Source organism: Pseudomassariella vexata, assembly GCF_002105095.1.
Source record: "Pseudomassariella vexata strain CBS 129021 chromosome Unknown BCR38scaffold_2, whole genome shotgun sequence".
NCBI lineage: Eukaryota > Fungi > Ascomycota > Sordariomycetes > Amphisphaeriales > Pseudomassariaceae > Pseudomassariella > Pseudomassariella vexata.
This window is the reverse complement of record NW_024467957.1, coordinates 469,118-486,186: the sequence shown is the minus strand read 5'-3', so window position 1 is coordinate 486,186 and position 17,069 is coordinate 469,118. Positions and strand designations below refer to the sequence as shown.

The 17,069-nt window shown below is 51.2% G+C and overlaps 8 protein-coding genes across 8 annotated transcripts; 4 read left to right on the top strand and 4 right to left on the bottom strand.

The window, feature by feature from the left end:
- Positions 1-261: 261 nt before the first annotated feature.
- Positions 262-597, top strand: BCR38DRAFT_471088 (uncharacterized protein; the record flags this gene model as incomplete). The annotated part of the gene is made up of 1 exon (XM_040862851.1): positions 262-597. The coding sequence occupies one exon, from the start codon at positions 262-264 to the stop codon at positions 595-597; it is 336 nt and encodes a 111-aa protein (XP_040719560.1).
- A 498-nt stretch (positions 598-1,095) lies between these two features.
- Positions 1,096-2,215, bottom strand: BCR38DRAFT_405314 (uncharacterized protein; the record flags this gene model as incomplete). The annotated part of the gene is made up of 3 exons (XM_040857952.1): positions 1,096-1,107; positions 1,191-1,812; positions 1,875-2,215. The coding sequence occupies 3 exons, from the start codon at positions 2,213-2,215 to the stop codon at positions 1,096-1,098; spliced, it is 975 nt and encodes a 324-aa protein (XP_040719559.1).
- Positions 2,216-2,743: 528 nt separating this feature from the next.
- On the top strand, positions 2,744-4,687 carry BCR38DRAFT_333932 (cofactor FMO1 FAD enzyme; the record flags this gene model as incomplete). Its single annotated transcript, XM_040855273.1, has 4 exons — positions 2,744-2,783; positions 2,843-3,695; positions 3,763-4,411; positions 4,529-4,687. The coding sequence occupies 4 exons, from the start codon at positions 2,744-2,746 to the stop codon at positions 4,685-4,687; spliced, it is 1,701 nt and encodes a 566-aa protein (XP_040719558.1).
- Positions 4,389-7,712, bottom strand: BCR38DRAFT_419559 (fungal-specific transcription factor domain-containing protein). Its single transcript, XM_040859325.1, has 6 exons — positions 7,130-7,712; positions 6,907-7,072; positions 6,592-6,787; positions 6,314-6,526; positions 5,691-6,231; positions 4,389-5,624 (listed from the first exon to the last, which is right to left on the bottom strand). The coding sequence occupies exons 1-6, from the start codon at positions 7,304-7,306 to the stop codon at positions 4,872-4,874; spliced, it is 2,046 nt and encodes a 681-aa protein (XP_040719557.1). The 5' UTR covers positions 7,307-7,712; the 3' UTR covers positions 4,389-4,871.
- Positions 7,713-8,267: 555 nt separating this feature from the next.
- Positions 8,268-9,938, top strand: BCR38DRAFT_419557 (uncharacterized protein). Its single transcript, XM_040859324.1, has 5 exons — positions 8,268-8,849; positions 8,971-9,065; positions 9,132-9,316; positions 9,426-9,495; positions 9,577-9,938. The coding sequence occupies exons 1-5, from the start codon at positions 8,536-8,538 to the stop codon at positions 9,738-9,740; spliced, it is 828 nt and encodes a 275-aa protein (XP_040719556.1). The 5' UTR covers positions 8,268-8,535; the 3' UTR covers positions 9,741-9,938.
- Positions 9,939-9,975: 37 nt separating this feature from the next.
- On the bottom strand, positions 9,976-11,522 carry BCR38DRAFT_471084 (uncharacterized protein). The gene is made up of 4 exons (XM_040862850.1): positions 11,031-11,522; positions 10,916-10,978; positions 10,602-10,857; positions 9,976-10,528 (listed from the first exon to the last, which is right to left on the bottom strand). Exons 1-4 carry the CDS (start codon positions 11,136-11,138, stop codon positions 10,374-10,376), a joined length of 582 nt encoding a protein of 193 aa, XP_040719555.1. The 5' UTR covers positions 11,139-11,522; the 3' UTR covers positions 9,976-10,373.
- Positions 11,523-12,214: 692 nt separating this feature from the next.
- Positions 12,215-13,866, bottom strand: BCR38DRAFT_332111 (uncharacterized protein; the record flags this gene model as incomplete). The annotated part of the gene is made up of 4 exons (XM_040855119.1): positions 12,215-12,763; positions 12,817-13,196; positions 13,247-13,518; positions 13,574-13,866. The coding sequence occupies 4 exons, from the start codon at positions 13,864-13,866 to the stop codon at positions 12,215-12,217; spliced, it is 1,494 nt and encodes a 497-aa protein (XP_040719554.1).
- Positions 13,867-14,434: 568 nt separating this feature from the next.
- Positions 14,435-17,048, top strand: BCR38DRAFT_419551 (major facilitator superfamily transporter). The gene is made up of 7 exons (XM_040859323.1): positions 14,435-14,815; positions 14,890-15,940; positions 15,992-16,074; positions 16,139-16,197; positions 16,263-16,402; positions 16,467-16,609; positions 16,669-17,048. Exons 1-7 carry the CDS (start codon positions 14,693-14,695, stop codon positions 16,717-16,719), a joined length of 1,650 nt encoding a protein of 549 aa, XP_040719553.1. The 5' UTR covers positions 14,435-14,692; the 3' UTR covers positions 16,720-17,048.
- Positions 17,049-17,069: the final 21 nt, after the last annotated feature.

The following is a 17,069-nucleotide window of genomic DNA, read 5'->3' as shown; positions in this document are numbered from 1 at the left end:
TTGGCCCATTCCTTCACGTCGGCCTTGCGGGTTTAAGACATGTAGTCTCCCAAAATCCTCCATGCTTATCATTTTGTATTCGATACATGAATGCCTTGTGAGCAAGCTTCAAATTATCATACAGACTCCAAGTTCCAGTGAGTTCCTGCTACGGTTTATACTACAAACCACCGCCCAGAACCCCCAAACATCAACATCAACCAAACTTTTATCCCTTTCGAACCTCCCATCATAAACATCGGCATACTTGAATTTCTCACCATGCCAGCCACTCTCATCACCGCCTACGAACCGGGCTCCAACGTCAACCTAGACTATTACATCAACACACACATGCCCCGCGCCTTCGCGGGCTTCCAGCCCTACTGCAAACGGTGGAAGGTGGTACAGGCGGCGCCAGCGCCGGGTATGGAACACCCGTTCGAAGTCATGACGCTGGCTGAGTTCGATAAGGTCGAAGATATCTGGGCGGCGTATGCCGCGGAGGAATTTAAGCCTGTCGCGCAGTGGATTGTGGATGATTTGACCAATTATGCTCAGAAGAAGCCGCTGGTTTGGGTAGTTGATGAGAAGGGAAGCGGTCCTTCGTCATCTTGAGAAACTGGGGGGGAGGAGCGCTTGGAGAATTGGATGTGAAGGCACGAAAGCTGTGGAAGACGCATAGTTGAATGTGAATTGTTGCGAGTAGAAACTTGAAGTTCTTTAGAGGACTATTCCCCTTGTTATTCTCTCCCTCTTTTCTCCCTGCTGATATAATTCTTGCTCAACTCACTACAGGTACACGGATTGGAGTAGAATATCTCATCCACTTCAAACCTCAAGTGGTTCATAATCAGCCCATGGATTCTTTTCCAACTAGGCTCTATTGTATTGTTCCCGCATAGAATAAGAACAAGTCTTTTGGACTTGCTATATGAGATGTGAGAGTGGGCCCTCTCCTAGATGCTTCCAATCCGTCGCCTATGTGAGATCGATTTTCGAGTTGTCTCTACCCACGTCGTGACAGCGGAAATTCCTTACTTTCGTTTCTGTATAATCATGTTATACATTGATAAATCATGGCGATGATCAAGTGGGGATCTCACCTGGACTCGTTTACTCGAGTTGCTAGCAGAATCTAGCCGGGCCTCCTTGCGGTAAAGAGTGTAGGCCAGACCGGCTCCCGGTCCAAAGATAGAGATGATGCTTACAAAAGCCAGTACAAATTGAGTAGCTCTCATATCCTTAGTCGCCGGATCAAGACAATGAATGTGGATTCCCAGGAGAAGTATGGTAAGGCTCATAAGAACATAATCGTACTGAATGAAAAGCAGCGCGCCGTTGCTTAAGGTATCAGGTCGATGAAGCTGCACAGCGTTATAATGCGGGAAGAAGATCCTGTCGAGTGAGGTGTCGGTGCTGGATGAAAAGTTGGCACGGTACACAATGCCTACATGGACCAAGGCGCTGGCTATTCCGGCGATCAAGTATGAGGTCCCAATAGGTTTCGTGTTTCTCTGTGATAAAGATGGTGATAATGTTCGAGAAAAGATAGACCGCAAGAAGCTTTGACAGCCGACGAATAGCGGAGGCGTAAGGAAGAAAATCACGATTCCAATCTGGACCTGGGAGGGAGATGCACCAACCAGAGGCGGCAGCGTAAGTGGAAGCACGAGTAGCAAGCTCCAGATTGCGGTGAATGGCAACGCCTGTACGTGGGCTGCCGACAGACGCGAAGCAACTGCCGATCCCTGCTTGACGTACAACAGCACCCAGATGGGGAGGAAGACGGCGACGCCTCCACAGTTCCACGCATACTGCCAAATGGCAGGACTAAGAAGCTTCTTTAGCTTGGGTACAGCTAGTAATAATAACACGCGCGAAGTTTTTCTTACTGTTGAAGCCATGTTGATCCTCCGGGCCGGCGACCCTCAACCAGGGTCATCATGTTCACGACAAATAGAGTCGCGACTAGCTCGAGAAGCATCAGGTATGGTGCCGGATCGGCGGCGCTTAGGAGACTATCGAAGAAGACCACGAGGATGCAGAGCAGATAGTCGATGAACCAGACTCCGGTGTACTCCGCCTTGAGGACACGGCCGTCTGGAAAGACACCGGTCGTTATGGTTTCAAGTAAGGTGCCCAGGGAGCCGTTGACTGCCATAACACCCCATACCAGGCAGAAGCCAAGGGCGGCCAGAGATCTGAAGATGGTTGGGTGATTCAGCAAGGCCATTTTGGATTCAGTGAATTGAAAAGCAACTCAGACTTGAGCAACCAAAGAATATGGGTCATGTATGGACGATTTTGAAGGAGGATTTGTCTGCAAATGTGAAGCTGCCGTAGCTTCAATTTTTCGATAGGCTTGGATTTGTGAGGGATATCCTAAGCTAAGCTATGAAGGGGTTAATGGTAGCACGTAAGCTGATGCATGGTCTGGGGGTTTGACTGTCGGAGATAAGGATAGAAACTAGGGGTATACCATCTCGGCCATGGCGGGCCGCAGTTTGCCAACACAGAATATAGTCAGGTGTCGCCAAGCACCTTGTATAACATGCGCGGCCCGATAAGTTCACAGCATCGGACCACCGCATTGGGTGGGAATATCGGCAATCGAAAACACACGTTATAGAATGATATTGGAGACTGAGGTGACATGTTCATAGAATAAGATAGCAATAAAACTCGCTGGCACTCATTTTCTCCAAGCAAGTCTTGTCATTATGTTGGACGCAGCCATAATAAAAGTACACCACGAGGTAACATGGCAACAGAGAAATTTGACGTGGTTGTTGTGGGTACGGGTGGGTAGTATCTACTCCGTCACAGCTGTTTCTCGGTGCTAATGATGCTACCACTGCAGGATGGAACGGCCTAATTTCCGCCAAGACATATCTCGACTTTGCGCCCAAGGCCAACTTGGTTCTTCTGGACGATCAAGCATCTATTGGAGGTGTCTGGTGCGCCGAAAAGATTTACCCCAGTCTCTTTGCCCAGATCAAGTATGGCCTGTTCGAATATTCCTTCTATCCAATGCAGAGAGAAGGCATCACTTCGGATGGGTATATCTCAGGCGATACAATCAACAAATACTTGAACGACTTTGCCAAGGACTACGACTTGGTCAGAAGATGTCGGTTGCGGACCAAGGTCGTCAAGGTGGATCGTATGTCGGGAGAGGGCTGGAGGCTGGAGTTTGAAGGCCGCCCGGCTATCGAGTGTACAAAGCTCATCTATGCTTCGGGGGCAACTTCACACCCAGTGATCCCCTCGTGGCCCAAGACGGGTTTCAACTCACCCATCATCCACTCCTCGGAGACGGGCACGCATCTTGCGGCATTAGACAAGATACAGACTGCGACCGTGGTTGGGGCCGCCAAGTCTGCATACGACACCGTCTTTCTCCTCTTGAAGGCTGGAAAACGAGTCAACTGGGTGATACGGAAAGATGGGTCTGGACCCCTAGCCATCATGCCGCCCACCATTCTCGGCGTTGTCAACACGATGGATGCCGTTGCGACCCGCATGGTTGCCGTGTTGGGGTCCAGCATAATGCACACAGAGGGTGTCATGTATCAGTTCTTTCAAAAGACACTTCTTGGGCGGACGCTCGCCAGGGGGTTTTGGAGGACACTGACGTCGATTGCGGAAATGCATGCTGGGTACGCCAGATCTCCCAATGCACAGAAGCTACGACCGCTTCCGCATGGCATTGGGTGAGTTACCCTTTCGTCGCAACCATGCCCATTTGCAGCCACAGTCCCATGCTAACACCCGATCAAGAATATTCTGGGCCAACGCTGGCTTGGGAGCTGCCAGTGTTCCTGACTTCTGGAAGGTCTTCCACGCCGGCGACTGCACCGTCCACAGGACCGAAGTGGCGTCGCTGACCGACGGCAACGTCGTGACACTCCACGACGGCGCTCAGTTCGACACCGACTACATGATCCTCTGCACCGGCTTCGATAAATCCTACCAGCCCTTCAGCCCCGAACTGCAACGCGAGTGCGGTCTGCAGGCCGAACCGTCCGACCAAGCGAAATGGGCCAGCCTCGAAGCCAGGGCCGAAACTAGGGTCGACGAGCTGCTGCCAGCAATTAAGAATCCTCCCCTGACAAAAGCTGGAGGCGACCCCGAGCGCGAGAAACACCTGGCCCACGGTCCGAGTCGACATTATCGACGCCTCATCGCCCCTGGCCTTGCTGCTCAGGGAGATAGGTCCATCTTCTTTCCCGGTTTCATCCACTCTATCTACACGCCGCTCGTCTCCGAGGTGCAGGCGCTGTGGGGGGTTACCTTTTTGCTCGGTCTCAATGATATTCCCAACCAGGCTGATATGGAGCAGGAGGTGGCGGAGTGGAATGTATGGTCGCGCAAGCGGTATCTGGTACAGGGAAGGAAGCATGCATATGCTATATATGATTTCCTCTCGGTGAGTAAACCAACTCATTCATATGCCGTTTTCACCTCTCCACACTGGACGGCGGTAGCCCCAAATTTGGGGTATTTATCTCAGTCACATTTTGGTTGACTCTGGATAATAACTTAGTACATTGACACGCTTCTCGGCGACCTGGGCGTCGACCCGCCGCGCAAGGGAAATTTGGTTGAGGAATTGTTTCTCCCGGTGTACCCGCGGGATTACCGAGGGCTGATTGATGATTTTCATCGTGTCCATATCAGGAGACGAATGAAGGGAATGGCGTGAAGAGAATTCCCAGTGCGCATGGTGATGGGAACAGACGAAGGACGGTAAAAAATAGATAGAGCTAGAACTTGGCAAAGGAAGAAAGCCCGTCCAAGGTAGCGGGCCCATCTATTGATGTCTTTTGTAGTCTATCTTTCTACAAGGCCTGTATCATTGTATTTTCTTTGTATATGCCGCCTTCTCTCTAAAAGTTAAACCCGTATGTGGTGGTGTGCCTCCGCTTAGTGGACCGTTGTTCTGTTTCAGCCAGCTTGGCATCGACCTGCTCAAGCAGCCCCGGTCTAATATGCTCCGGGAGGAGCATAAGCCTCATGGAACTCGAGAGTATCTGCAGGGGCTCAACGCACCTTGCCATGCTGTCGTTTCGCGGCTGGTGCATCAACCACAGATACGCCTCGATGGCCTTGGTGATAGCCCAAGTGAGAAAAGGGCTCGACTGTTGAAATATGCCCAATTCCTTCGCCGTCAGCCCCCGCGCCTTCCGGACCGTTTCCGTGATCTTCTTGGCCGCCGACTCGAGCCTAGTCACTGCGTCGGCCGAGAGCGCCGGGGGGAGCTTCTCCCTCTCCACCTTGCTGATGGCCGTCTCGTGCAGGTAGATCTCGACGGCGGCGAGGTTCATACGTAGGACGAGATTCAGAGTATCGCTGGATTCCTGTCCGCCCGCGCTCAAATGGGATGCTAGTATGTCGTTCTGGCAATGAGAGAACAGCTTGTTGATCTGATAGTAGTTATCCCAAAACGCATACGACGGCTCCGAAAGCCAGGCTTGGATGTGTTGGAAGCAGCGTCGGTACAGCGAGATGACGATAATAATCCCCGCGAACGACGACAAGTCTGCGTTTCCCGATCGTTGGAATACCTGCTGTAACGTGGGCATGTCCGGGGTTGCGGCCACCTCGTGGAGCTCGTCGCGGCAGGGAAGCGGGATGGGGATCTTGATGAATGACACCAATGATTAGAAAGCTTGGTGAGTTGCTGCAGGGTACGAGCGGGCACTCACCTGTTCTTCGTTAAAGCTCGGGTCCAAGTTGGTCTTCATGGCGGCGAAACCGTCCAATATGTAAAGCTGCCAAAACGTGCGTCGTCTTTCTTCCATGTCGGCCGGATTGAGCACGGGAGAGGGGGGTCCGAAGCAACTCGAGTGCATCGTCCCGGGGGGATCCGTATACTCATCCAGACTGTCTAGGCGCGATATCTTTGCGAGTCGAATGGCCCGACCGAGTGTGATCCAGGCCCGGGCAAAGTTGGGCCTGCGGAATTCGTACAGGCAAAGCAAGACGCACGTCTGCAGTGGATTGGTCTTGCTCAAGACGGCACCATCCTCCTGCCTTTCGCATATATCAACGAGGCTGCGGGCTTGGTTGTAGCAAGTCTCCACGGCAAAGGAAGGTTCGGGCACCGCAAGAGCGCCCAGGGCTCCGATGGCATGGGCTAGAGCCTGCACCTCTATCGACTCTGGCCGTTGCTCTAGCTCCCTATGGACCCTGGACCGATTGACTATGGGCATGGAAGCATGGTATACATCAAAGAAGGAGGCATATCTACTTCAGTCAGCCAAATGCTCGTGCAAGAGCGATGACTCGACAAGGAGCCGAAAAGGGGTAGTACAGGGGGGCCACCTACAATTTCTGAAGAAAGGAGTTGGGTAGCTTGGACGTAGTTTGCATCTCCTCCTCGCCGTATGATGAGTTCGAAAGGACTTCAAGCATGCTGTCGATGGCAGGGGTCACATTCCCCGACCCCACCATGGAAAAGTCAGTCGACGCTGTGGGTGCGATGGCGCTGAAGGGGACTTCGTGGACTTCGTGGAAGTCCCCGCGGAACTCGCGGTAGGACCTGATGGGGGGTAAAACGGGTCAGACAGAAGCTCATGTGTCAAAATGTCGGACCATCCTACCCACCATTCGTTGGCCGCCGGTGCAGCCGCGCTGCTCGGCCCGATCTGAGCAAGATTCGATGAATTCAACTCGGAAGCTGACACCACGGACGCTTGCCCTTGTGCTGCCGCCGCCATGTAGCTCATATCGTTCCACGGAAGGGTGTATTGAGGGCTGCTGAGTGGAGGGGGTGCCAAGGCAAGCTTGGCCTCGGCGTGTTCTGTATCCTTCAAGGTCAGCCTACTACACCTTGAGCTTTGCCTAGATTGAAAAGCCTTGCATTTAGACACTAAAGGCAATGTCTGAAAAATACTCGGGCAACCTAAAAGCTAAGCTTACCGAGACGGCTATGCATGGTGAACAACAGCCGAGAGAGGTCCGACTTGGAAATGGTCTGCTTGGAAGGACTCGAGTAGTGGCAGCTGCTGCCGACTTTGGCACAACGGCTACATTGCGGTTGCTGTCTGTCACAGCGGACTTTTCTTTCACGGCATTGATTACAGGCCTTGCTATACACTTAGTTTCACGTTCGATAACGTGCTCGCTGCGAGTGGTTACTTGCCAGTCGTTTGGCACTCGTCGACGTCTCGGCAGGAACATCACCATGGGCCGGGTCGGGCCCGGCCTGAGCGGCTGAGTTTGAGTTCGAGGTCGAGCTCGAGGCCGACTTGATATTTGGCGTCTGATTCTCCGCGGGAAACATATTGGAGCCGCTGTTGATTGTGTGCCATTGAGACATGGTACTTGGTAGATGGCCAGCTGCACGTAGATGGAATGTGTCCGATATTCCGCAAAGGTATGCTATGAAATTTCGCTGATACCTTCCAACACTTACATGCTCACGCTGATGCTGATGTGCTGTGCCCTTTGTAGTCGAGTGACGATGGATCTATGAGCGCTGCCTGGCTGGCTACCATAACATGATCCATGATTACCCTCCCGTTCCCCCTCAATGAAGGATTCCGCCGAAACTGTCTACTGCTTACGCCATAACCACACAACCAGTAGAATTGGTGGACACGATCTTGCTCTTGCACGGGGATGGGCCACTGTACGAGGGAACATGGTCCAGAACTTCCTGCTTTATCTTCGCATGTGGGTCGTGTGTAACCCTTAGGGTCTCAACCCTGAAACACAGTATCGGCAGCAATCAGTAATCATTATGCTTACGCAGCGTTGTATTGCAGCAAGCTGGGTTCTATATGTAAAGAAAGTGCTGTAAAACTTGAGAAGCTCCTTCTAAGATTGGCTGCCAAATGCGTGGTCAGGGTTGTGATTGGTCACTATGTAAGCATCTGCCAAACAGCCGACAGGTCTACAGAAGACAAATGCGCTATCTGTGAGATAGACGTCCCAACCAACCGATGTGCCGATAGGTAAGGGTCACGGTAAGCAATATAGAAAAAACGTTCTTTTCTTCTCCGGGGGAAGCTGGTGGGGTAAATCTAGGATACATCCACTCCCTTCAGAGTCCAAAATACTCCTCACGGCCCCCAACCGAGATTTAGCTATATTTGCTGACATCTTACTTCATATTCGGCTTTCTTTCCCGCAACTCGGCCGCGGAAAGGACCGCCTAGTCGACGCCATCGGCCCATTCTCGTCCTATCGTGGCCATGGCTGGTTTTGTCGGCAACGGCGCGGATGTCCCTGCAAGCCCGCCTTCATGCTCTGTATCACTCGAGATCAGCCTGAGGGTATCTTACAGGTCAAGGCCATATACAGGTACATATGCTACTCTAGGACACTATAGACGCCGTGCTAGCTGAAACTTGAAAACAACCTTTGGCTTACTTATATTGCTCCATTCTATCTTACCATCCCAACTTGTTTAATAGCTCCCTACATAACTTGGCGTCCCTGCCTGATCTTCTTTAAACAGCTGCTTATCCGTTCTTTTTCCCACTCTCGTCTCGCTTATTCTTGTGCCGAGCAGCGCATTTCTGAGATTTGCCCCCGTCACCCGTCATGGGTGCATACAATTTCAGTTTGCTCAAGGACGAGCTTAGTCTTCCGGCCTGGCTTCTCATTGGTGCCGCGGCACAGACGTTTGCGGGTTGGATCGCCCCGCCGGGATATGCCCTCGTCCCCGTTGCCGTGGCTTCTAGTGTTCTAATCCTCAACTTCGCGGCACAGGCACTGGGTATCTTACGATACAGCTATCTCAAGGGAGCCACTCTGGACAGGATCTCGGTCACCTTCCCTGAAGACGATGGCTCACGGCCTGAGAAGATGGGCACCAAGCCCGTAGCTGTGTTCATGCTCGGCATTCGGTCAAACCAGTAGGTTATTTTAGCATATGTTAGATAAAAATGTCACATATAACCAGCAGTTGTTTTATTCTTGTCTCTAGCTGTCCTGGTTTCCCAGCCTTGAAAGCGTCTAACATGAATTGACGAATAGCCCCCTTGGCCGTCTCCACCCAGGCTACCAGAAGATCAATGACTACTTGGATGAGATGTATGCCGACGCTGAAGCCAACCGGGCGACCAACGGTTGTGAGTATTTGTAAAGTGGTTGCCCCCACTTGCCTACATCAATCACTTACACATGTGAATCTCCAGATCTTGGGCGGACCCCCCACTTGATTTCCACCAACTTCTCCGAGAACAACACGCTTCACTCCATGAGCTACTGGAAAACCATCGATCACCTCGAAGCCTTTTCTCGACGTCCTATCCATATCAAGGGATTTAAGTTCCTCGTCTCTTCTGTCATGGGCGACAGACCTCACGACCTTGGTGTTTTGGTGAGTGGCATCTGCATAGCCCTATTTTATCTTCGATTCTTTGCGATAGTTCACGTAAAGTACGCACTCACTTGACGAGGGATAAACTGACATTCGAAACTTCTCAAAGCACGAGGTTCTCTATTGTCCACCTGGCCACTGGGAGGCAATCTATACCAACATGAAACCCCAAGGCTTCGGTACGTGATTATCAGCCCTGCCTGTTTGATATAATTCCTTCCTGCTTTACAAGACAACGGCTGACATTCGTTTCTTCGTAGCGGACCTTAAGTGGTCCATGGCTGGAGGCAAGAACTTCCGAGGTCCTTACATTGAGCGCGATCCTGTCGTTATTAATGGCATGTGGGGTCGTATGGGTAACAAACTCAGACAAGATGAAGTGGAGAAGAAAATGGCTGAGGTTACGGGTCCGGCTCCTGTCTAAGAAACTCAAATAGCAGGGGAAATCTCACAAAGTAAGGCACTTGGAGTGGAATGTTGGCGACGTGGTGTATGTGGTGGGTGACGGTTCAGCGTCAGAAGCAAGAATATTGGGAAAGATAGGGCATTGGGCTCGAAACCCCGACCTATATCTATATTGACGTAGCTCAGACAAAAGTATATAAAAGCTTTGGCAACATCATCACGCTTCTGTTTCTGGCACCTATAATGAGTAGATTCAGCGCTGTGATCAAACTGGCAGTTGAGCCAAATATTGGAGGTCAAGACCCATGTTGTCCCCCGATTGAGGTTTACTCCTGAAGCTCGATTGAAACAACGGACAGTTGCCACTGTAAATTTTGTCTGGTGATCATGAACCCTACAGTGAAAATGCTGTAGGATCTGCTCACACTAAGCATCTATTCGCGTCGACTATGTATAGGCATTACGTCCAAGTCTGTAGGCTCTCACCACATCCATAGAATCACATGTCTGTAATAGTCTTGCTCAGAAATATTTATCATTGCATTATTGATATTCAAACCAGTGCAGTAATAAATTGAGTTTTAACTTGATGCCTTTGTCGACCGAAGCAGAAAACTCTAATGTCATGTTCATCCTGCTATTATGGAAGACCTTACTTCATTCCAGATCCCGGGAGGATCCTGGATGCGCGAATCTCGACACCGGTCAAGTCGCCCTCCTCCTTGGTGAATCTCAGGCTGGTGGCAAACAGCATACCTTCGAGGGGCTTGTACTGCTCATGGCCAGCCTCGATCTTCAGATGTTGAACTAGTTGTTTATCTGTGTAAGTCTTGGGGTCATGACCGGGCGAACGGGGGAAGTAGTCTCTGGTCTCACTTACTGCCATAGCCGAACGGCGGAGTCTGGGCATCTGGCGCACCCAGAATCAGTGGCATGGTCGCCTCGTTGATCACCGTGATACCTTCAAGGCCGAGACTAATAGACCGACCCTCGTCGTCGATCGCAATGGCCTTGACGCTGATGCGGCCGCGGGTCTTGTCGGCATCGATGCGGAACCAGTCGGTGCCGCTGTTGACGGCGAGCTTCAGCTTGGGTTCGAAGTCGCCAACAGATTCGAGAACACCGCCGGAGAAGGGCTGAGATCTATATTAGCAAGGGGATCATTTTGTAACTTGATTTTCCATGTTCACATACTACCGCGACGAGGGTGGAACCGCTGTAGACATCCCCACAATTGAACTTCTGGTTGAAGTAGGTCTGTACTGGGTCAGCAAGTGAAATATATCTCTCCAGAATCATGTCGAAGTACCTTAATTCGCAAAGCAGGCTTGAGAGTCGGGAAACTCTGGAGGGCAGGGACGAAATCCTTCTCCACTGATTTGGCCGCGGCCGTCTCGACGTTGTTGGTGGCAGACATATCTTGAACAAATTACTGACAGAGCTAGGGTCCTACAGAATTTCATAACCAAAGTAAGGTGTCTATATCCATTATTTGAGACCCGAAAGGCTTATTGATGACTGTTTTTGGTCTATACCAAAGACAGTTCCAACTCCTGTGCCTGCGTAGGCTCGCAAGGTAGTCGGCCCGTAGGATTCCGTGCTCACATAACTTGTACACCGCCAGGAACACATGCGTACTGGTTTAAATATCGGTAGTGCGGACCGGGTTTAGTGCTGCATGTCATCATATTAATGGAAACACGGGCGGCTATGGATTTTCCGGCCATGCAGTCATCTTGGATCGCTGCAAAGCGCCACGCGTGGGGGTCCGAAGGATTTAGATCCGTAAAACCGCATGTTGCCGCAAAAAGAAAAGAAAAAAAAGAAGTTACGAAAGTTGACAATGGCCAAGGGCTCGGTCTACTCCTATCTGACAACTTTGCCATCTAAGGAATAGCTACTGCATGACACGAACATCCATACGCGATTGGGAAGGAGGATTAGCTCCTTGTTGGTGTATATTGCGCATGCATATATCATATCAAAAATACATGTGTGAGATATCTTGGAAAAGCGAACGAGTGGTAAAATGCGCCCCGGTATCAAATTCTCGAAGAGGGCGTTTGCAGTTTAATCTTGAAATGAGGGAGAACCATAGGACGAATACCATAAAACCTCTATAACATTCACCTGGTGTGTGTATTTGTATGTATGTGTTCCAGATCTAATGGCTTTCGTTTAAGTCGTACCGATGAGTTGCAACCTGGCAAGCGCTTTAATTGCATACGAGCGAATGCCACAAGCGAATGCCACGCCCAAGCGGAGGACAGAATGAACGACGAACTCGGTGAAATAACTAAGGAATTCCCGTCTACTCCACTGGAGTACCGTGCTACGCCCACAACACTCTATCTTCGGTGCGTCTCGAATTATGTTTTCTGCTTGCATCTCCACGTGAAGAGGTCGTGGACAAGTATTTCACACCGTGTTGCAAATCATGGTAGAAGCAGTTTTTCATTGGGGGGAGGGGAGGGGGGGAAATCGAAGACTAAACTATGAAATAGAATCGTTGCTCAATGCCCCAGGTAGCACTGGAAGAACCTGGGCCCATCGTGTCGTGAGAACAATCGTTGCAACACCCAGAGTCGCTCCCAATGTCAACAGCTGCCATGGGCTTTGCCAAAGGCTGCTGGAGCCATCCTGCCTCCCTTTCTGCTGTTGACCCGTTTCCTTCCGATCTTCCCATGGCACGCGTGCGGGAGCAAAGTCTTGAACGGGAACGAATTCGACCTTTGGGGCGGCCTTGATCAAGCCAGCCAACTGGTCTGAGGCTCCACGGTCTGGCAAGCGCGGCATCAACCACGCCGCAAGCTTGTAGAGAGGCGAGGTCTGGGCCTGTGCGCGGCTCGCCATGCCTGAAATGTTGGTGATGAACTTGGTGCGATCCAGTCGCTCTGTTTGGTATGCGGCAAACATATGGTTCAGTGTCGACAAATCTGGCCTTGTGCCCCCTTGCCGCTGTAGCATGCGATGCACGTGGTTGCACAAGACCACCACGTCTTCAATGGCTGTATTGCCGCCGAGAGCAATGTTGGGCGTCATCTGAGCAACTTGTCAGCCAGTTCCTGCTTAACTTTGGGGGCAATTCGTCGCACCTTGTGCACCGCGTCTCCGGCCAGCACGATGCGCTCATGATGCCAGTGTTCAAGGACACCCTCCTCGAGTGAGATTAGCGCGCCGCGGGAACGGTTGTTCCAAAGGTCGCCAAAGACCCAAGATTCGGATAGGGGGTGATCCGCAACGGTAGCGGCCAAAGCCTCGGCATCCTGCTCCGTGTAGCGCACGCGCTGGTGTGCAGGAAAGGGCTTGTTGAGAAAGAAAAGCACGAAGAAGAAGGTGCAGTGAGGTTGGGCCAGGACGAGAAACGAGTACCGCGTGTCGTGGACGAGGGTGAAATCACTCATGTTCTTACCCCCCACCGACTTATCTGGAGGAGGTCCAATGCCAATGAGACATTTCCAGTATGTCACGAAGGCTGTGTTGCTCGTTAGCATCTCCCCTCAGGTTGCTCTAGGATCTGCTCACCATTCTTCTCCGCTTCCGTGATGAGTCCAGGTGCGGTCTGCTCGGCATACTGCCACATCAGGGACCGCACTGTACTGTGGACGCCATCACAGCCAAGCACCATGTCACCCGTCTCAACCGAGCCATCTCGCAGGGTAACTTCAACCTTGTCGTCGAGATGCTTGATTTGTTGTATAGCCGAGCCCGTCCGGACTAGGTTCTTGTTCGGCAGGGTCTCGTACAGAACCCGCAGGAACTCGCGCCTTTCCAGAGGGAGAACATCGTAGCCGTGACTTGTTTGTGTTATTCATCTCTCTCTCTTTTTTATCATGTAGGTAGGATATGTACTTTTCTTTCAGGTAGTTGAAGAGGCCACTGTTTCCTGCGATGCTCCCATCTGATCGTCGAGTCCACGCCCTGTCGTGAGGTACGCCGCACTGGGCGATAGCCTCGAGACAGCCTAGCTGGTGCAGAATGCGCACTACGTGTGGATAGATGGTGATGCTGGCGCCCTCAGCTGGCGCCACTTCAGCATGTTTCTCCAGGACGACATGGTCGATACCTGCCTTCTGGAGGCAATGTGATGCCGCGAGACCCGCGACACCGCCGCCGACGACAATAATCCGAAAGGGACGATCCATGGAAGCGAGAAGGAAATATCTGGCCTAAGATCTCATCTGATGATTCAGTATAGCATGCCTAATTTTGCATGTATAAGCTGGCAGGACGACAATTTACTTACTTTTAAGGAATCGAGTGCAAAGAACCCGGTCTATAAACTATATTGATTTCGGCGCCATCACCCGCACTCAAAACTAGGCCGTAAAGGGGTGTTTTCGTAGGTTCTGACGGGGCTCCAAAACCACTGTTCTCGGCCACCTCAGTATGCCGCTACGCTGAGTTCCAGACCTGGCGGGGTTTCTGACGATATGCGGAACAGGTAAAATCAGCTTACCGCCGCGTCGGTGTGCGCGGACCGCCATTTTGATTGTGACTCAGATCAACTGGATGCGATCATTCTTTCGAAGAGTCCAAGACTATTTCCTACGGACACGGCCGGGGTGTCACTTTTCGGCTGTCTGGTTGGGGGCTGCATGGTAGACTGTCTGACATGCATATTTTCGTACAGGGAGCTGTCTTGCATCCTTGAAAAGTGAGATAGATGTGGCTGGATCTCTGCGTTACCGATCCACCCCCCCTGTATTGTTCCACACAATATGCTATGAAACAACCGGACTTAAGGAGATATTGCTTTCTACCTCCATCCCCGTGCCCTGATGCATCTGCCTAAGGTATTACTGGGCAATATAGTCAGTGGCTGGCCCTCTGTCGTATCATGGTTATAAACATTTGGGAAAACTTGTGCAGTTTACCTTCACCCAAGGCTAATGTTGAAGCACACTCAACTTATTGTCGTGGTTTGCAGAGGAATTTCATTGTTCCAACGGCGTGAAAATTGCACCTGCAATGGATACTGAGATCCCTCGGGAAATAAAAATGTCTCCACACTCTGCTTCAAACGAAGAAAAGTCGGATGGACCAGAAGAAGTCGTGGTCCAGACTCCCCGGCGCCAAATCCGTGGTTTCGCTGTAACTATTTCCCAATCCGCACATGTCCACATTTTCTCCTTGAGGTGTCTGATGCTGATGATGGAGAATGACAGTGGTTCCTGGTCATCGGCTCCATCTTTTCAAGCATGTTCATCTACGCGCTCGATAACACCATCACCGCCGATCTTGTGCCCGCCATCGCCATCGACTTCGGCTCCGTCTCGCTACTCCCATGGTTGTCCGTAGGCTTCCAGGTCGGCGCATACGTAGCCCTGCTCCCCGTGGGAAAATTGTACGCCAAATTTAATGCTAAGTGGGTGTACATCATCAACGTGGTGTTCTTCCTGGCCGCCTCTGCCCTCTGCGGAGCCGCCCCTAACATGACTGCCATGATTATCGGCCGCGTTTTTCTCGGTGTCTCTGGCAGCGCTATATACTGTGGTATACTGTACCTCATTACGGTCCTGTGTGAGGAACGTGAACGAGGCCTCTACGTTAGTCTGGCTGGCCTCGTCTGGGGCGTGGGGACCGTTCTGGGGCCCGTCGTAGGCGGAGCTTTCGAGAAGGTCAGTTGGAGGTGGGCCTTCTACATCAACATCATCATCGGCATCGTCTTCTTGCCCGTTTGTCTATTTCTCCTTCCCCCCTTCGACCCCCTTCCTTTGGCATTGTGGAAGAAAAGGGCGGAGAAATTCGATTTTCTAGGCACGATACTATTTGTGGCATTCTCTATATGCCTCGTCATGGCCATCAATTTCGGCGGCGTCCTTTATCCCTGGCGTAGCGGGAGTATCATCGCCTTGTTTGTAGTCGGGGGTTTGCTCTTCATCGTCTTTGTTGTCCAGCAGAGATATTCGTGGCTCACTACCCGTTCGGAACGCCTCTACCCGGCTCAGATTTTGCGAATCAGGGAGGCTGACCTTCTTGCTCTATCCGCTATCTGTTCCAACACGGCGATATTCGTGCCCATCTTCTACATCCCAGTCTATTTCCAATTTACGAGGAACGACAGCGCGATCGAGGCAGCTGTGCGCCTCCTTCCGCTCATTGTGGTGGTCAGCGTGGCTCTGGTTGCACAAGGTTATTTCATGGTCCGCCTCGGCTATTACTGGCCTTGGTACACAGTCGGTGCGGCCCTAGGCCTGGTTGGTAATGTCCTTCTTTGTGAGTATTCACCTAGACATGATCGCGAAACTGTCATTGACGCAATGATAGATCTTGGCGACTTCGATACCTCAGAAGGCTACATTTACGGAGCCGAGGTCCTGGTTGGGTTGGGATTGGGTATCTTCAATCAGGTGGGCCTTTCTCGCCTACCCATTGTCGTCCACGCAGTCTGGCTGACACAAAATTTTCTTTTAGGCGGGATATACGGCCATATATAAAGCTGTCCCAAGTTCTGAGGCAGGCAACGCACTTCCGTAAGTTTTCGTGGTAGCCAATATGGCCCATAGGCGAATTTGGGGTGCTGACTGCATGTTTTCAGATTCATGATGGTTGCTCAATACAGCGGCGTCACCATGGGTCTTTCCGTTGCTGGCGCTGTTTTCATTAACGATGCCATGAACGGTCTACGGTCGATTCTGCCTACGTTTCCTGATACCGAGCTTACGGCACTCATAAGCGGTGGGCAGTCCCGTCTCAAAACCGATCACAGTCCTACAGTTCATCTGACGTTTATTTACTACAGGTACCTCCAATTCGGCCATCAACGCAGTACCTGAGGAGCTACGTGGGGCTGTCATTACCGCCATTGTGGAAAGTTTGCGGAAAGTCTTCATTCCTGCGTTCTTTGGCAGTGCAGTTTGTTTGGTCATATCGGGTTTCTTAAGCGTAAGTATCCTAGATCCCATCACTGTTCCTATGCCGATGTGGCTGACTGACTGTCACAGAAAAAGAGAGCGTTTGGGGGCAAAGAAGCAGCACCCGTCGTTGCGGGTTGAACAGTGACTCTGCGGGCAATAAAATATTTGTATCGGATGAAGCGGTCCGCTAGCTGAAGATTTTTCTGAATTTTAATTAATACAGGCAAATACTTCAATAGAGAAAGAAGAAGACGAGAGAGAACAAGTCACCGGGAGTGATTAAAGGACACAAAATTGCATTATATCAGGTTGAGCCAATATCATTATATAAGAATTACCTAATCAGGAATGTTTGATCCCTTTATGACGACTGTGCCTTCGACCTGGTTAGGCGAATACCGTTATGAGCGGACTATGCGATCAAAGAGGTACTTGCTACTAGTACCGCAACAAAACTCCTCTATTCTTGTTGCGATTCCCCTCACATT